At 53.5% G+C, this 13,209-nt stretch overlaps 2 protein-coding genes across 4 annotated transcripts in view; both read right to left on the reverse strand.

Annotated features, from left to right (window-relative positions):
* Positions 1-269: 269 nt before the first annotated feature.
* On the reverse strand, positions 270-7,319 carry NHLH1 (nescient helix-loop-helix 1). 2 transcript variants are annotated; one of them, XM_021712706.1, is made up of 3 exons: positions 7,302-7,319; positions 4,198-4,434; positions 270-849 (listed from the first exon to the last, which is right to left on the reverse strand). In XM_021712706.1, the coding sequence occupies exon 3, from the start codon at positions 669-671 to the stop codon at positions 270-272; it is 402 nt and encodes a 133-aa protein (XP_021568381.1). In that variant the 5' UTR covers positions 672-849; positions 4,198-4,434; positions 7,302-7,319. The 2 variants fall into 2 exon arrangements, with proteins under 2 accessions (XP_021568381.1, XP_008056900.1); XM_008058709.1 differs by lacking the exon at positions 7,302-7,319 and having other exon boundaries at positions 4,198-4,460.
* Positions 7,320-12,054: 4,735 nt separating this feature from the next.
* NCSTN (nicastrin) overlaps positions 12,055-13,209 on the reverse strand; it is a 16,243-nt gene continuing 15,088 nt past the window's right edge. For both annotated transcript variants that reach the window (XM_021712697.1, XM_008058710.2), the window contains one exon: positions 12,055-12,787. In XM_021712697.1, the coding sequence (XP_021568372.1) occupies positions 12,665-12,787 (123 nt within the window). In that variant the 3' untranslated portion in view covers positions 12,055-12,664. The remainder of the gene's footprint in view (positions 12,788-13,209) is intronic.

Here is a 13,209-nt window from a genome sequence, read left to right on the forward strand (position 1 = left end):
CGACCTCGCGAATCCAGCGGGGGAGGACTCGGTGGCAACAGCCCCGCCGACCCTTCTAACCAGCGGGGCCCCAGCAACACCCCCGGAAGGAGCCCTCGGGCGCCTGGGTTCGTGAAAGCCGCCTTCACGCAGCCGGTGGCCCTCTGCCGGGCCCAGGGCCCTCGGGACTCCAAGGTCAGGGTTAGGGAGGAGGCGGCTCCCTGGGCAGGGGCGGGAGGAGCTCCGAGAGGCCCCGGAGCCGGGAAAACCAGGGGCGGGCGGAGAGCCGCTCAGACGTCCAGCACGTGGTTCAGGTAGGAGATGTAGCAGATGGCGAGGCGCAGGATCTCGATCTTGGAGAGCTTCTTGTCGGGCGGCAGCGTGGGCAGCAGCTTGCGCAGCTCGGCGAAGGCCAGGTTGAAGGCCTCCACGCGGATGCGCTCGCGCGTGGCGTGCGCCGTGCGGTACTTGGCCGTGGCGCGGCGCCGCCGCCGGCGCTCCTCCCGGCTCAGGTGCTGCAGGTCTTTGCGGCCGGGCTCTCCGGGCTCCGGGCCGCGCGCCTGGCCCCCTCCGGGACCCCCGGGCCCGGCGCCCTCGGGGCCCGCCCCTCCCCCGCAGTCGCTGAAGCCCGACTCGGTCTCCGAGTGGCTGGGAGGCAGGTCCAGCTCCATGGCGTCGGAGTTGAGCATCATGATGGTGGAAGCCCACCTGCCCTGTGAGGTCGGGATCCCCTCCCCACCCCTCCCTCTGGGAGCTCGCAAGCTGGTGGCGGGAGGGGCAGGAAGGGCCGGGGGTGGTGGGGTCTGCCACTGAGCTCCGGACGTGAGCCGCTTCAGGGTTCCATGGTCAGGGTTCCTTCCAGTCTGGAGCCTGAAAGAGACAAGGGAGCACTGACAGGCGCCAAGGGGGGAAGGGGAGGAGGTGGGGTTGGAGGTGGGCTGGGAGGGGTAAGGCGCAGCGAGCGCAGGGAAGAACAGCGGAAGGGGGTGGCCGAGGGCGACGCAGGTGGGCGAGCGGCGTGGAGGGGGCATGGTGAGAAGGAGGAGAAGAGACAGCAAGAAGGGAAGAAAGTCCAGATAACAGGTGGAGGAGAAGTGACCAGGGCACACCGGGCAGGATCGCACTGAACAAGAAGAGTGAAGGCGATAAAACTCCTAGAAGGCGTGAGGAGAACCCTTATGACATTGGACTTGGAGGTGATTTCTCGGTTACGACACCAAAAGCGCAGGCAGCAAAAATAGGGAAAAAATGGGACCACATTTAACTTTGATACGTTAAAGAACACAATCAGCAGAGTACAAAGGCCATCTGTAGAATGTGGGGAAATACTTGCAAATCACATATCTGATAAAGAGTTAATATCCAGAACATATAAAGAAGTCCTACAACTCCACAACAAAAGAACTCAGATAACTCAATTCAATAATGGGCAAAGGAGTGGCTGGGAGGACAGTGGAGGGTGAGATGTCACTTAATGGGGACGATGTGGGTTATTCCTTGAAAGTCTGACTTGACCATTATGCAATCCCTGCATATGACAAAACTACACTTGTGCCCCATAAATTTATATACATAAAAAAATTTTAAAGGAAAAAAGTGGGCAAATAATTTAAATAGACATCTCTCCAAAGGTGATATACAAATGGCCAACAAGCATATAAAAAGATGCTCAACATCACTAATCATTAAAATGTCAATAAAAACCACTATGAGAGATCACCTCATACCTATTAGGATGGCTGCTATAAAAACAAAAACCAAACAAACAAAAAACAGAAAATAAGTGTTGGCAAGGATGTGGAGAAATTGGAACCCTTGTGTCATGTTGGGATTACAAAGTGGTGCAACCACTCTGGAAAACAGTATAGATGTTTCTTAAAAAATTAAAAATAGGCCAGGCTTGGTGGCTCAGCCTGTAATCCCAGCACTTTGGGAGGCTGAGGCGAGTGGATTGCCTGAGCCTACAGGTTTGTGACCAGTCTGAGCAACTTGGTGAGACCTCATCTCTACAGTAAATTAAAAAATTATCCAGGCATGGCAGCGCGTGCCTGTAGTTCTGGCTACTTGGAAGGTTGAGGCAAAGGATCACCAGAGCCCAGTAGGTCAAGAATTAAAAATAGAACTACTAAATGATCTAGCAATCCTATCAAATAGAATAAGGTCTCAAAGAGATATTTGCACATCCATGTTCATAACAGCACTATTCACAACAGCCAAGAAGTAGAAGCAACCCATCAGTGATGAACAGATAAACAAAATGTGGTATATACATGCAATGAAATATGATTCAGCCTTAAAAAGAAAGGAAGTCCTGTCGCATGCTGCAGCATGGATGAACCTTAAGGACATAAGTTAAGTAAAATAAGCTGGTCACAAAAACACAAATGCTGTATGACGCCACTTATATGAGATACCTAAAGTAGTCTAATTCCGAGAAACCGAAAGTAGTATGGTAGCTGTCAGGGACTGAAGTGAGGGGGAAAGGGAGTTGTTTAATGGGCACAGAGTTACACATTTGCAAGATGAAAAAGTTCTGGAGATCTGTTTCACAACAGTGCAAATACACTTGACACAACTGAACCGTACACTTAAAAATGGTTAAGAGATTAAATTTTATGTTAGGTGTTTGGTTTCTTTAACCACAGTAAACAAATAAAGGGAGGAAAATTTTGAGCAAGACTGGGGCCGCAGCTCCAAAAGAGGTTAGCTGTCTGTCTAGACCTTTCCCAGCTGTGAGGGGGGAGCCACAGGGCTTGGCTCTGCGATCCCCTCCCTTTCAGGGCCCCTCTCCACCCTGGAAGCCTGGGGTGGGGAGTGGGTAAACACACAGATTGCCCATTGTAAAGTGGACTAGGACATATGGAGCTCCACACAGCTGCCTCAGCTCGGCCCCTCCCAGGCTCCAAAGCCTCCCCAACACGGCCACTGTAGACTTTGGATCCTGCCATCCTGCCCACAAGAATCAGGGCATCCCCCTCCTGCATAGCACCAGCCCCGTCCTCCACCCCTGTCCCGACACCTCCAGCCCTTGCCATTCCCGGCCCTGTTGGAGACTCTGCCAGGAAGTCTGGGGAAAGGGAACATAACCAGCTTTCTCCTTCTTTACCTTCCGTGGCCCAAGGTAGGTTCAGACATGGCTTGCAGGATGTAGACAGCAAGGGCATGGACCTTATGGTTTTTGGCTAAGGTTTTGCTTATCCCAGAACCAGAGGCAATAAGGGAGAGGCAGCAGGAACAAGACCAAGAGAAGGCTGGGGAAAGGGCTTTGCTTGGGGGGTGGGGCGAGGGGGAGTGTTACGGGGGGAACAAACAGTGGGCCACTCACCATGAGCTCAGCCCTACTTGGTGATCAGAAACAGAAACACTGAGGCATCTGCACAGCCCCCATCTCCCTGTCCTCCCCAGCCCTGGCTCTCCTGCCTGACAGACACCCTCACAGGGGTCAGGAACCCCCAAGCATGGCCCACCCCAACACACAGAAGACAGAGTCAGGTCATGTCGACAAACAGTCACCAATCTCTGGAGAGATGCAAAGTCACCAGCATCTGATGGCAGGGAAGACACGCATACACACAACCATAATGCAAGACAGGAGGTAGTTAGTGCCGAAACTCAGAACACATCCATGTTCTGGGGTTCAGAGGAACAAAAGGGGATGGAAATGGTGAGGGAGGCCCTCAGAGTCAGCCTCTCCCAGGACATGGTTAGTGTCCCCGACCCCACCCAAATGCTTGGGCTGGGACCACATACGGCTGTGGGGGTCTCCGCACATCCATCACAGCCCGACTCTCTCTCTGCAGGTCCCCACGTTCCTTCATCCCTGATCACTTTGCCTTGCCCTCCCGTTCCTTCTCCGTGCCACTCCCCACCCCCTGCCCTGGCCCTCCTATCCTCCCACCCACAGACCCAGCAGCAGCTTCTGTTCATCCATAAAGTCCTCACCCCAAATCTACTTCTGGTCCCAAAGTTCCAGGCTCCAAGGATCGGGAAGCAGCAATTCCAAGCATCCAGGATTGGACTTCCCACCCCACTTCTGCCAACCCCAACCTGACTGAGGAGCAACAGGCATAAAGTCTGAGGGGAGAAGTGGGTAAGAGGGAGAGGCAGAGACTGAGACCGGTGGTGGGGCGAGAGCTGGAGGGAGTGTCTGGGATGGGGTTTGAGCCAGAGAATGGGAGGGACGTGCCCACCCCTCCCCAGCCCACCATCCCCCTTTACCTAGGACGACCTTGTCAGGGGATCCAAGCTGGCAAGACAGGGGCAGAGCTGACAGCCCCAACCGCCTCTGGCTGCTCAGGACTCATCCGTCTGCAAAGTTAGTGATCAGCTCTCTAGAGCTCTCAGGGGCAGCGTGACATGGCTGTACAGGCTCCAGGGCAGAAGAGAAGAGTACACATGGTGGAGACGTAGGGCCCAGGTGGAGGGTGTGGGCTTGGCCAGGTGCTGGGGCCAGCCGTACGCACACACCCACAGATATACACACCTGAGCTGGCCCAGCCCTATGTATATATATGGAGATACACACACACCCCCGGCTCACCATTGGCTGGCCCAGGCCCCCCTCATCAATATTAAACAGCCAGGCCAGACAACCATTGGCAGAGGGATCTGGGAAGCCCCCCGGGAGCTGGGGTGGGGGCCGGCCCTGGGGGGGGGCGGGGAGTGGGGGAGCAGGGACATCTGTTCTCCATGCATATTTCATAAGCAAGAAATGGAGAGCTGGCAAAGGGGTGGGGCTGGGGCGAGAGCCAGGGCAGGACCACAGAAGAACCCCCTCAGTCTCCCACACTAGTGGCTGCAGGGCAGAGGCTCCCAGCAAGCTATGGTGAAGTGCCACGGTCCCACTCTGAGTCCCAGCATGACTGACAGCTCCTTCCCCATGTCTCCTTTTTCCTGGTAAGAAAACTTGCCAAGGTACTCATGGGGAGACTGAGAAAAGAACAAGGGGACAGCACTCAAGTGCAGAAGAGGATCTGAGAGTCCTTGCCCTCAAGCTCTCATTCCTCATAAAGCTGACTGGTGCCCACTGCTAGCCAGGCTGCCTGGGACTCAGTCACCCCCACACACTCTTATCCCAGCCCCCATCCGCCTACCTCCCTATCCCCAGGGGAAAGAGTGGGGTCAGAGTTGGAACACAAACCCTGTAGGGCGTTTTTCCAGGCTGGCCTGCCTGCCTGACCCACTGGGAATTAGGGGCTCTTGGGAGGAAAGAGGTAAAGGCTGAAAGGAAAGGCGTGGAGGGGTGCCAAGAGATGAAGAACCAGGATGGGAAGGGCAGGAGGAGAGGAGGACAGGGCAGCCTGGGCAGGCTTGAGTGTGCTGGGGCGTCAAATGAGCAAAAGAAAACCAGATACAACATTATATGCAAATGAGCATGGATTCAGTTCACATCAGTAGCTCAGCTGCCTCCAGCGTGTGGATGCAAGCGTGTGTGCGAGTGTGCGTGTGTGTGAGAGAGTGTGCGTGAGTGTGTGTGCATATTGCGGTGGGCAGGAGCAAGAAGGGCAGCCCTGGGGCCAAGGGAAGCAAGAGAAGCAGTGGGCTGGTTTCAGAATCACATTCTCTCCCTTCCTCGGCTGTTGAAGGCCTTCACTGAACCTTGTGAGCATCCAACATGAGCATGGCTGCAGAGGACTCCAGAGGGAGCGTGGGGCAGTGTGAAAAAGGCTCTGTCAGCTGTGTGATCTTGGCCAAGCACCAGCCTCTTGAGCCTCAACCTCTTTTTCTGTAAATGGGGCTAATTAGAGACGCTTCTTAGGTTGCCATGGAGATTAAGTGAGATAAGGCATGTAGTGGGCCTAGACCTTAGTAGGAACACATCCCACCTTCAAGCTGAGGGGATTTGCCGTTTCTCTGATGCTGATCAACCTCTTCTGGGCTTTCTCCAGGGTGAGACACTCCCTAAGGGGAGTCACATAATTCCTCCCCAAGCTCCCTCTGGAGCTGTCCCCACCCCTAAGTCTGGGAAGTGCCAGCTCCCACCTGGGCAGGCCCAGACAGGTGCCCAGGCGCCGGCAGATGGGCTGAGCTGGAGGGGAAAGGAGGCTTGGGGAGGGGGGCCAGCGGGGCAGGGGATCAGGTGGCATCTCAGTTCTTGCATCACCATTGCCATGGTGCTGATTAAAAACCAATCTCTACCTAATGAGCCCCCAGCAACAACAATTCTACCGCCCCCACCCTCCTGCCCCCACCCCATCCAAGAAATTGGGAGGCCAAGAGACTCAGGAGTGCCACGGGGGAGATGAGAGATGCAGAGAGAAGGGGAGATGGAGAGGCACAGGGGAGGCAGAGGGGAATGATGAGGAAGGCATGGGGAGACACTGAGTGCCACGGTGAGAAAGAGGGAACCAGAGTTGGGAGCAACTGGCATGGGGAGGGCAGAGAAATGGGAGACAGTCAAGCGGGGACGTTGAGACAAGGGGGCATGGGAAGAAAAATAAAAAGAGGGGACAGGAGCAGAACCACCCAGTTGCCATGGCTCTGCAAAAGACTCAGAGATGCGGGACATGGGGGGGAGAGACGTGGGGAGAGCTTCGGAAAGAGGAGGCCGAGAGGGAGACACAGACAAGGTGAATACAGACGTGAAAGAAACCTGGTCATTCAGGATGGAAACACTGACACCTCACCCTGAGGGAGGCCCTGGGTGGGGGAGGGGGGATATACAGGCAGGGGGAAGCAGAGAGCAGACAATTGGGAGGAAACAGAAATTCCCTGAGATGACAAGACAAGGGGGGGACACGCGATGAACTGAACGATGGAGGTGAGGGGCTGTTACAGAAACGGGGAGTCCGAGACCCCACGGGTGAGAGGAAAACATAAGCAGAAAGAGCCATGGGGTGGCTGGAGAATGCAGGAAAGAGCCCTGTGAACCCCTCTCACTCCTTAGGGGAGTAGCTAAAAGGAACACACTTGCAGTCAAGAGCCAAATGCATGAAACGGTGGAAAGAACCATCCCATCCTCTGAGCTTGGGCCAGTTAGACCTGAGTCTAGGGCTTGGTGACCTTGGACAAGCCACTTAAACTTGACTGAAGCTTTATTTTGTCAAAGGGCTGTTGTGACACCCAGGTGAAACAGTGCATGAGGGAGTGCTGGGTAAGCTGTACCGTGCTCATTCCAGCCCCCTGAACAGTGATCTAAAGGTGGCAAGAGGCCAAGCACAGTGGATCACACCTGGAATCCCAGCACTTTGGGAGGCAGAGGCAGGAGGGTTGCTATAGTCCACTCGGTCAAGACCAGCCTAGGTAACATAGAAAGACCCCATCTCTACCAAAAAAAAAAAAAAAAAAAAAATATATATATATATATATATATATATATATATACACACACACACACACCCCAAAACTAATCCTAGTAATCCTAGAATTTTGGGAGATTGAGGTGTAAGGATTGCTTGAGATCAGGAGTTCCAGACAAGCCTGAGGACCATAACAAGACTCCATCTCTACACAAAATTTAAAAATTGACTGAGCATGGTGGCGCATGTCTGTAGTCTCAGCTACTTGGGAGGCTGAGGTGGGAGGACCCCCTGAGCCCAGGAGTTTGAGGTAACAGTGAGCTATGATCATGATACTGCACTCCAGCCTGGGTGACAGAGTGAGACCCTGTCTCAAAAAGACAAAACCGCACACGAAGGTGGCCAGAAGGTTCAAACACACACTATGATCGAGGGAGGCAGGGGAGAGCTCGGAGGTCAGTTCAGGCTGTCTGCAGCCCCCAGCTCTAGGGGAAAGGAGAACCCTGGGAGTTGTGTGGGAGCCTTTGCTGTAAGGAAAGCAGGAGGTGCGGGGCCTGGAGACCAGGATGATGATTATGGTGTCACCGTGTATTGTTGTTATTTATTATTATTTTCTTTTAATTTAAAAACCTTTATTGGCTTTTCTAATGCTAGACTTGGGCAACGCCTTATTCTGTACAATGGAATGATTGTTCTCTGTTATTTTACACTTGATAGGCATTCACTTCTTCAGACTGATTCACAAGTCTCTTTCTGTCCCTGGACAGCCTGTGAGGTACATTGCTGGGGGAGGGTTAGGGGTGTGTAAGGAAGACACAGGGGCCTGGGTCTTGTCCTTGAGGGTGGGGGGAGGGCCTGGAGGAGCTGGGAAGCAGTGGGTTTGGCAGGAGAGGGGGTGACATATGTGGGGAGCCCTGGGGACCCAACCAGGCAAGCGGCTGGCAGGGAGAGCAGACGGTGTTAACCCTTGCTGTGCCATACTGCCTGACCCTTCCTCGAGAGTGGTCCATGACTGGGGGTTATTTTGTGAGAGTGGCAGTGTTTTGGGTCACAGGAGTAAGACAGGCAGAAGGGGCCTGGGCAGGAGCTACTGTGTTTCTGGGAAGGGGCAGACCACCTAGGATCTTCTTCCATCTTAGAGAGGCTCTCCTTGTCTGTTTCCACATGGTCTCTGTCGGTCTGTCTTTCTCTGTCTCCACCTCTCTTGTGCCTCTGGAAGGTGACAGCGGGTCTCCACTCCAGCTCACTATACAATCTGTCACTCTCTCTGCTGCCAGCCTGGCTGGAAGCCCCCCTTCCCAGCGCCCAGCCCCAGCCCTCTTGCCCCTGCCCCTAGGCCGCATTGCCTTTGTCTCCCAAGACGGCCTCCCCTTTCTTCTTTCCTCCCTACTCACCTCTCCTCAGCTCTGAGCCACTCTCCAATCTCATTACGGCTCCCACCACTGTGTCGCCCCCCCAGCCTCTTCTCCTCCCTCCCCCATCCATCTGTCTTCCCTGAAGCTCTCTTCTTTGTGTCCACCCATCTGTCACCACCAGCTCTGGGCCTACTCCCCTCCTGGCCACGCCCGCCTGGCCTTTCTGCCCTCAGGCTCCGTTCCCTCCACACAGCTCTGGCCGCCCTCTCCTCCTCTGTCCTGAAGCCTGGTTCCTTAGTTTCCTTTCACTAGCTTGCTTTTTTCTGGATGCCCTCCCTTCTCTCCGTTTTTTCATTCTCCCAGTCTAACTACTCCTCAGTTGTGAGCTGGGGGAGAGAGTGGGACTCCAGGGTCTAGCCCCCAACCCCAGAGCAACCAAGCAGCCTGAGCCTGAGGCTGCAACACTTACTCACAATTGCATCATCTCAGGCTAATGGCTTCTCCCTAGGCCTCCTGAGATGACCCCTCCATTTCTGCTCCGTGGTTTCCCTGGCTGGGGACAGGGGCCACAGCTGCCCTTCACCATGACAGAAGTGTGTGAGCTCCCCTAGCTTATGAGTTTGAACTCAGGAATGAAAACCCAACCCGAAGCCCCTCTGGACCCAGCCTTCCAAGGGTCTCTGCTTCCACAGCTCAACTCCCACTCCTGCCAAGCTTCTTTTGAGGCAAGGATGCTGTGTGACAGGGTCTCTTTTCTATCAGGTTATATCACCATTTTCCCAAGTCCTCGCCGTCCCTGGGTTAGAGGGCAACAGCGCCCCCTGGGCCTTCCTCCCTAGAATTGACCCTAGTGCTACCACCGAGAGTTCAGGAATTGATCAGCCTTTCAAATCACAACTGCCCCAGGAGTCTAAGATGAAAGGGGAAGGGAGAGGAGGCTTCAATACCAGTTCTGCTTCCACAGAACCACACTGACAGGCGGGGGCTCAGAGATCAGCCCCTGGTCTAACTCTGCATTTTACAAAGAGGGGGAATGCCCTTTGCAAGGCCACTCCGAGCATTGATGGCAGACCAATCTGGTCCTGGGCTCTTCCCACAACATGAAGCTTCTCGGTCCTGGTCCACCTACCCAGTGCAAGCCCTCCATCCTTAGTGTGGGACCTGTTTATGGTGTGAGAAATATGCTGCCTCACCTGGTTATCTTGGCATGTTTGGTCCTGCCATCTACGGTCTGGAGATCCCAAGTCTTCAAGGGAAGGTACCACATCCTTAGCCTTCAATGATGCTGTGACAGAGTGCTCTGCCCACAACCATGCTCAACAAATGCTTATTACTGCTGTGGCTGCCAGTGCAGACATAAAGGATGCTTTAGTCTCAGCTCTGTCTCTAATTTGCTGTGTGACCTTGGGAAAGCCATATCACTCCTCTGGGCTGTTTCTCTCATCTATCAAATGAATTAAACCATATACATGACTTCTAAGGTCCCTTGATAAAGCAAAGTCCCACTGAATAATAGGGATCTCAGTAGAGAACACCACACTCTGATTAAAAAAAAAAAAAAAAAATCTCATCCCAGAATGTGCCTTTGGGAGCAGTGACCCAGATGTGGGAAAGAAAAAATAGTAAAACCTTTACTCAGATAAGCCAGGCAAGAGACATTCACTAGTAAGAAAACCTTCTGTGTTGGTCTTGAGGGACAAAGCATCACAACAGGGAGAGACAGGCTGGCTCCTAGGGCAGGGATGTCAGTGACTCAACTGTCTGTAAGGCTGGGAGGAGGAGAAGGTCCTGTGTGAGCTAGCAACAGGCAGGAGGCGAAGGGAGAGAAGCCCTCAGGGAAAGGAAAGGAGCTGGAAGATGGTAGATTTCAGAGGGCACAAGGGCAAGCAAGGCCCAGACTAAGGGGGTGGCGGAGGCTCGGGAACTAAGAAGCACATGTCCCACAGGATGCTGCTGGCCAGTCACACATGGTATTCTGGGTATAGAAAATACCTGGCAAAGAGCTGAAACCAAGTCTTAGAAGAGGGGTGGGGTGTTTGGGAGTCCCAGTGGGTCATCTGAGTGACCGCGCTCCTTCCATGGAAAGTGGCCTCTCCAAAAGCTATGCGAAGAGCCAAATGTTTCTGTTTTTTGTTGTTTTTGGTAGGGGGTGAAGTAAAGAATCCCGGAAGGCAGAAAATGAGCTTGGGCTCAAAGTGCTTCCCTAGGCAGGGCTAGGAACAGTGAAGGTCCTACATCTTGTGCCCTTCTTTCTTTCCTACCCCAGATCCCTTGATTCTGCCCAGCTGTTCTGCTCAGCCCACTCATTGGTACCCAGCCACTTCGCTGCTTCCCGAAGCTGCCAGCAGGATGAGGGAGTTTACTGCTCTGTCCGCTGGGAGACCTGTTGGCCGAGGGAGGTGTGGAGCCAGCCCAGTAGATGGTGGCAGCTGTGCTCGCCTCCCGCCAGCACAGCACAGACTCTCCAGCTCAAACTAGGAGGGTGAGGGAGCAGCGGGGTGTATTTCCTATCTCAGAACCCCAAACATGCCCTGTCCCAGAGGGAACTTGGCGAGAAACCTGGAGGAAAAAATCATCTCTTCTCACTAGGATCCAAAAGGGTGAACCCAATCAGGAAGCTAAGAGGAGAGTTTGGGACCCTGTAAACAAGGCTAGCCCCTCTCCACAGCCGCTGGTATGCGTAGAGACAGCCTCCTGGCCTGCAGCAGAGAGAAGGTTGGGTTTAGGCCTCCACCCGCTGGTTCTCTCCCCCTCAGCTGACTCAGTCTCTGCCCGCAATCACTTGGCAATTCTGTTCTACTCCAGGATTTACCTCCAGGAAGGCCCAGGGAACTTGAGTGTCTCCACAGAGCTGAGGCTCTCTAAAACAGCCCAAACTCAACTCTTCTTTGGCCTACAAAAAGTCCACTGTCAACAGAAAGCCCACATCCTTAGTGTGCCATTCAAGAAGGTTCAGGATCTTGCCCATCCTTACCGTGTCCCTAACATGACATATGCCTTTTCTTGGTTATGTTTCCACCTGGTGCACACCTCAAATCCTGACTCTGTGGTCACTCCTGGCCTCACTCCTGGCCCTGGATTCCTCTATGCACTATTGAGCACTGGAAATATTCTGCAATTATTCTATTACATTGGCTCACACCTAGTTGTGGGCATGTGTGTCTTTCCTCTCACCCCAGCTGTGAGCTACCCAAGGGTAAGCACTGCATTTTCCTCCTCAGCCCTGCAGCCTAGCCACTGTCTCACAGTGATTAAAGAACTGTCTGTCCATTACAAAGTGGAAAGAAAACATGTAACATTGTTCTTATAAGCAGGAGGGGGCTCCCGGTACTTCAATTGTTTGACAGAGCCTTACTTCTTGGGTCCTCTGGAGACCAAGATAGCACACAAGGCAACAGTTTCATTCAAGGTAACAATTTTACGACTTCTAGCCCAGGTGGCTGAGCAGGATGACCTGGGAAGAATAAAGGTAGCAGCACAAGTCATGTGGGGTCATCTATTTTAATGAAACTTACTATTTATATATATACAAAAAGAAAAAAATAGATTATTACAGCTTAATAAAAAGTACACATGAGCACAGTGGGCTGGAGGTGGGATACCCACCTGGCAGCACACCCACCCTGATGCGCATCTGAGACCCAGGAAAGGACGGTGGGAAGGAGGCAGGCTCAGCCCAGAGCTGCCCTAGTCTCCCCAGGGGTTCAGTGCAGCTGGACCCTGACATTCAACCCTTTATGTCCTTTCTCCTGGTCAGGAGGTGGTTGGAGACGGGGGTGGGGATGGGGGGGGATACAGGACAGGATGGAAAGAGGGCTCCCGTAGAAGGGAAGCTAGGGTGGAGAACTAGCAGTACACAGGAGCCAGAAACTTCTGTCTGTAATCCTGCAATCTGCCAAGGGCAGGGAAGGAAGAGGACGGGGGAGCTGGGGGGTTGAGGGGTGGAGGCGACAGATTCACCTCTCCTGTCTTTTTGGACAGTTCTACTCCTTTATGTTACTCCTAGCCTGAGACAGGCTTAGAGAGGTTCCAGTGACTGACAGACCGTTGTGAAAGAAATGATCTGGGAAGGCAGGACAAGCTGGGTGCCCCTCAGTAGGACACGGCTCCTGGCTCCCGGGGCGTAATGAACAGGACATCAGCTTTGGCATTGATGCAGTAGGTGATGACGAGAGAGAAGGCGAGGATGCCGAAGCCCACCATGAGGGTGATAAACTGTGGGTAGGAGGGGGGGACAGAGGTGTTCTCAGACTCAGCATGGTTCTGAGTAACTGCCTAGGGTTGGGAGTCAGAACGTCAGAAAGCTGGTGCCTGCTCCAAGCATCAAGTACAGAACACTCTCCTCAATGCACACTTGACTCCCCATTTGAAAAGTATCCCTGTTCTTGCTTCCATCTTGTATTAGATTTTAAGTATCTTGAAAGCAGGCACCATGGCTTTGATTCTCTCATGGCACTTACATTATTGACTTGTGACAGAAGCTCAATAAGTATTAGACTCATTCATCCCAGCTGTGCTGGGTGGAATATAAGGTGTGGGGGGGTACAGAGAGGGGATGATGTGGGGGAGAGTGTTGGGTGGGTACCAGTGGGGAAGGGATCCTGAGAGGGTACTCGGTGGGGGATCCAAGGGGGGTG

This window comes from Carlito syrichta, unplaced genomic scaffold (assembly GCF_000164805.1).
Source record: "Carlito syrichta isolate Samal-C Ts95f unplaced genomic scaffold, Tarsius_syrichta-2.0.1 Scaffold303604, whole genome shotgun sequence".
Taxonomy (NCBI): Eukaryota; Metazoa; Chordata; class Mammalia; order Primates; family Tarsiidae; genus Carlito; species Carlito syrichta.

Bases quoted from the DNA above. Each gene is read 5' to 3' on its own strand.
- NHLH1 (XM_021712706.1), bottom strand. From the start codon at position 671: ATGATGCTCAACTCCGACGCCATGGAGCTGGACCTGCCTCCCAGCCAC.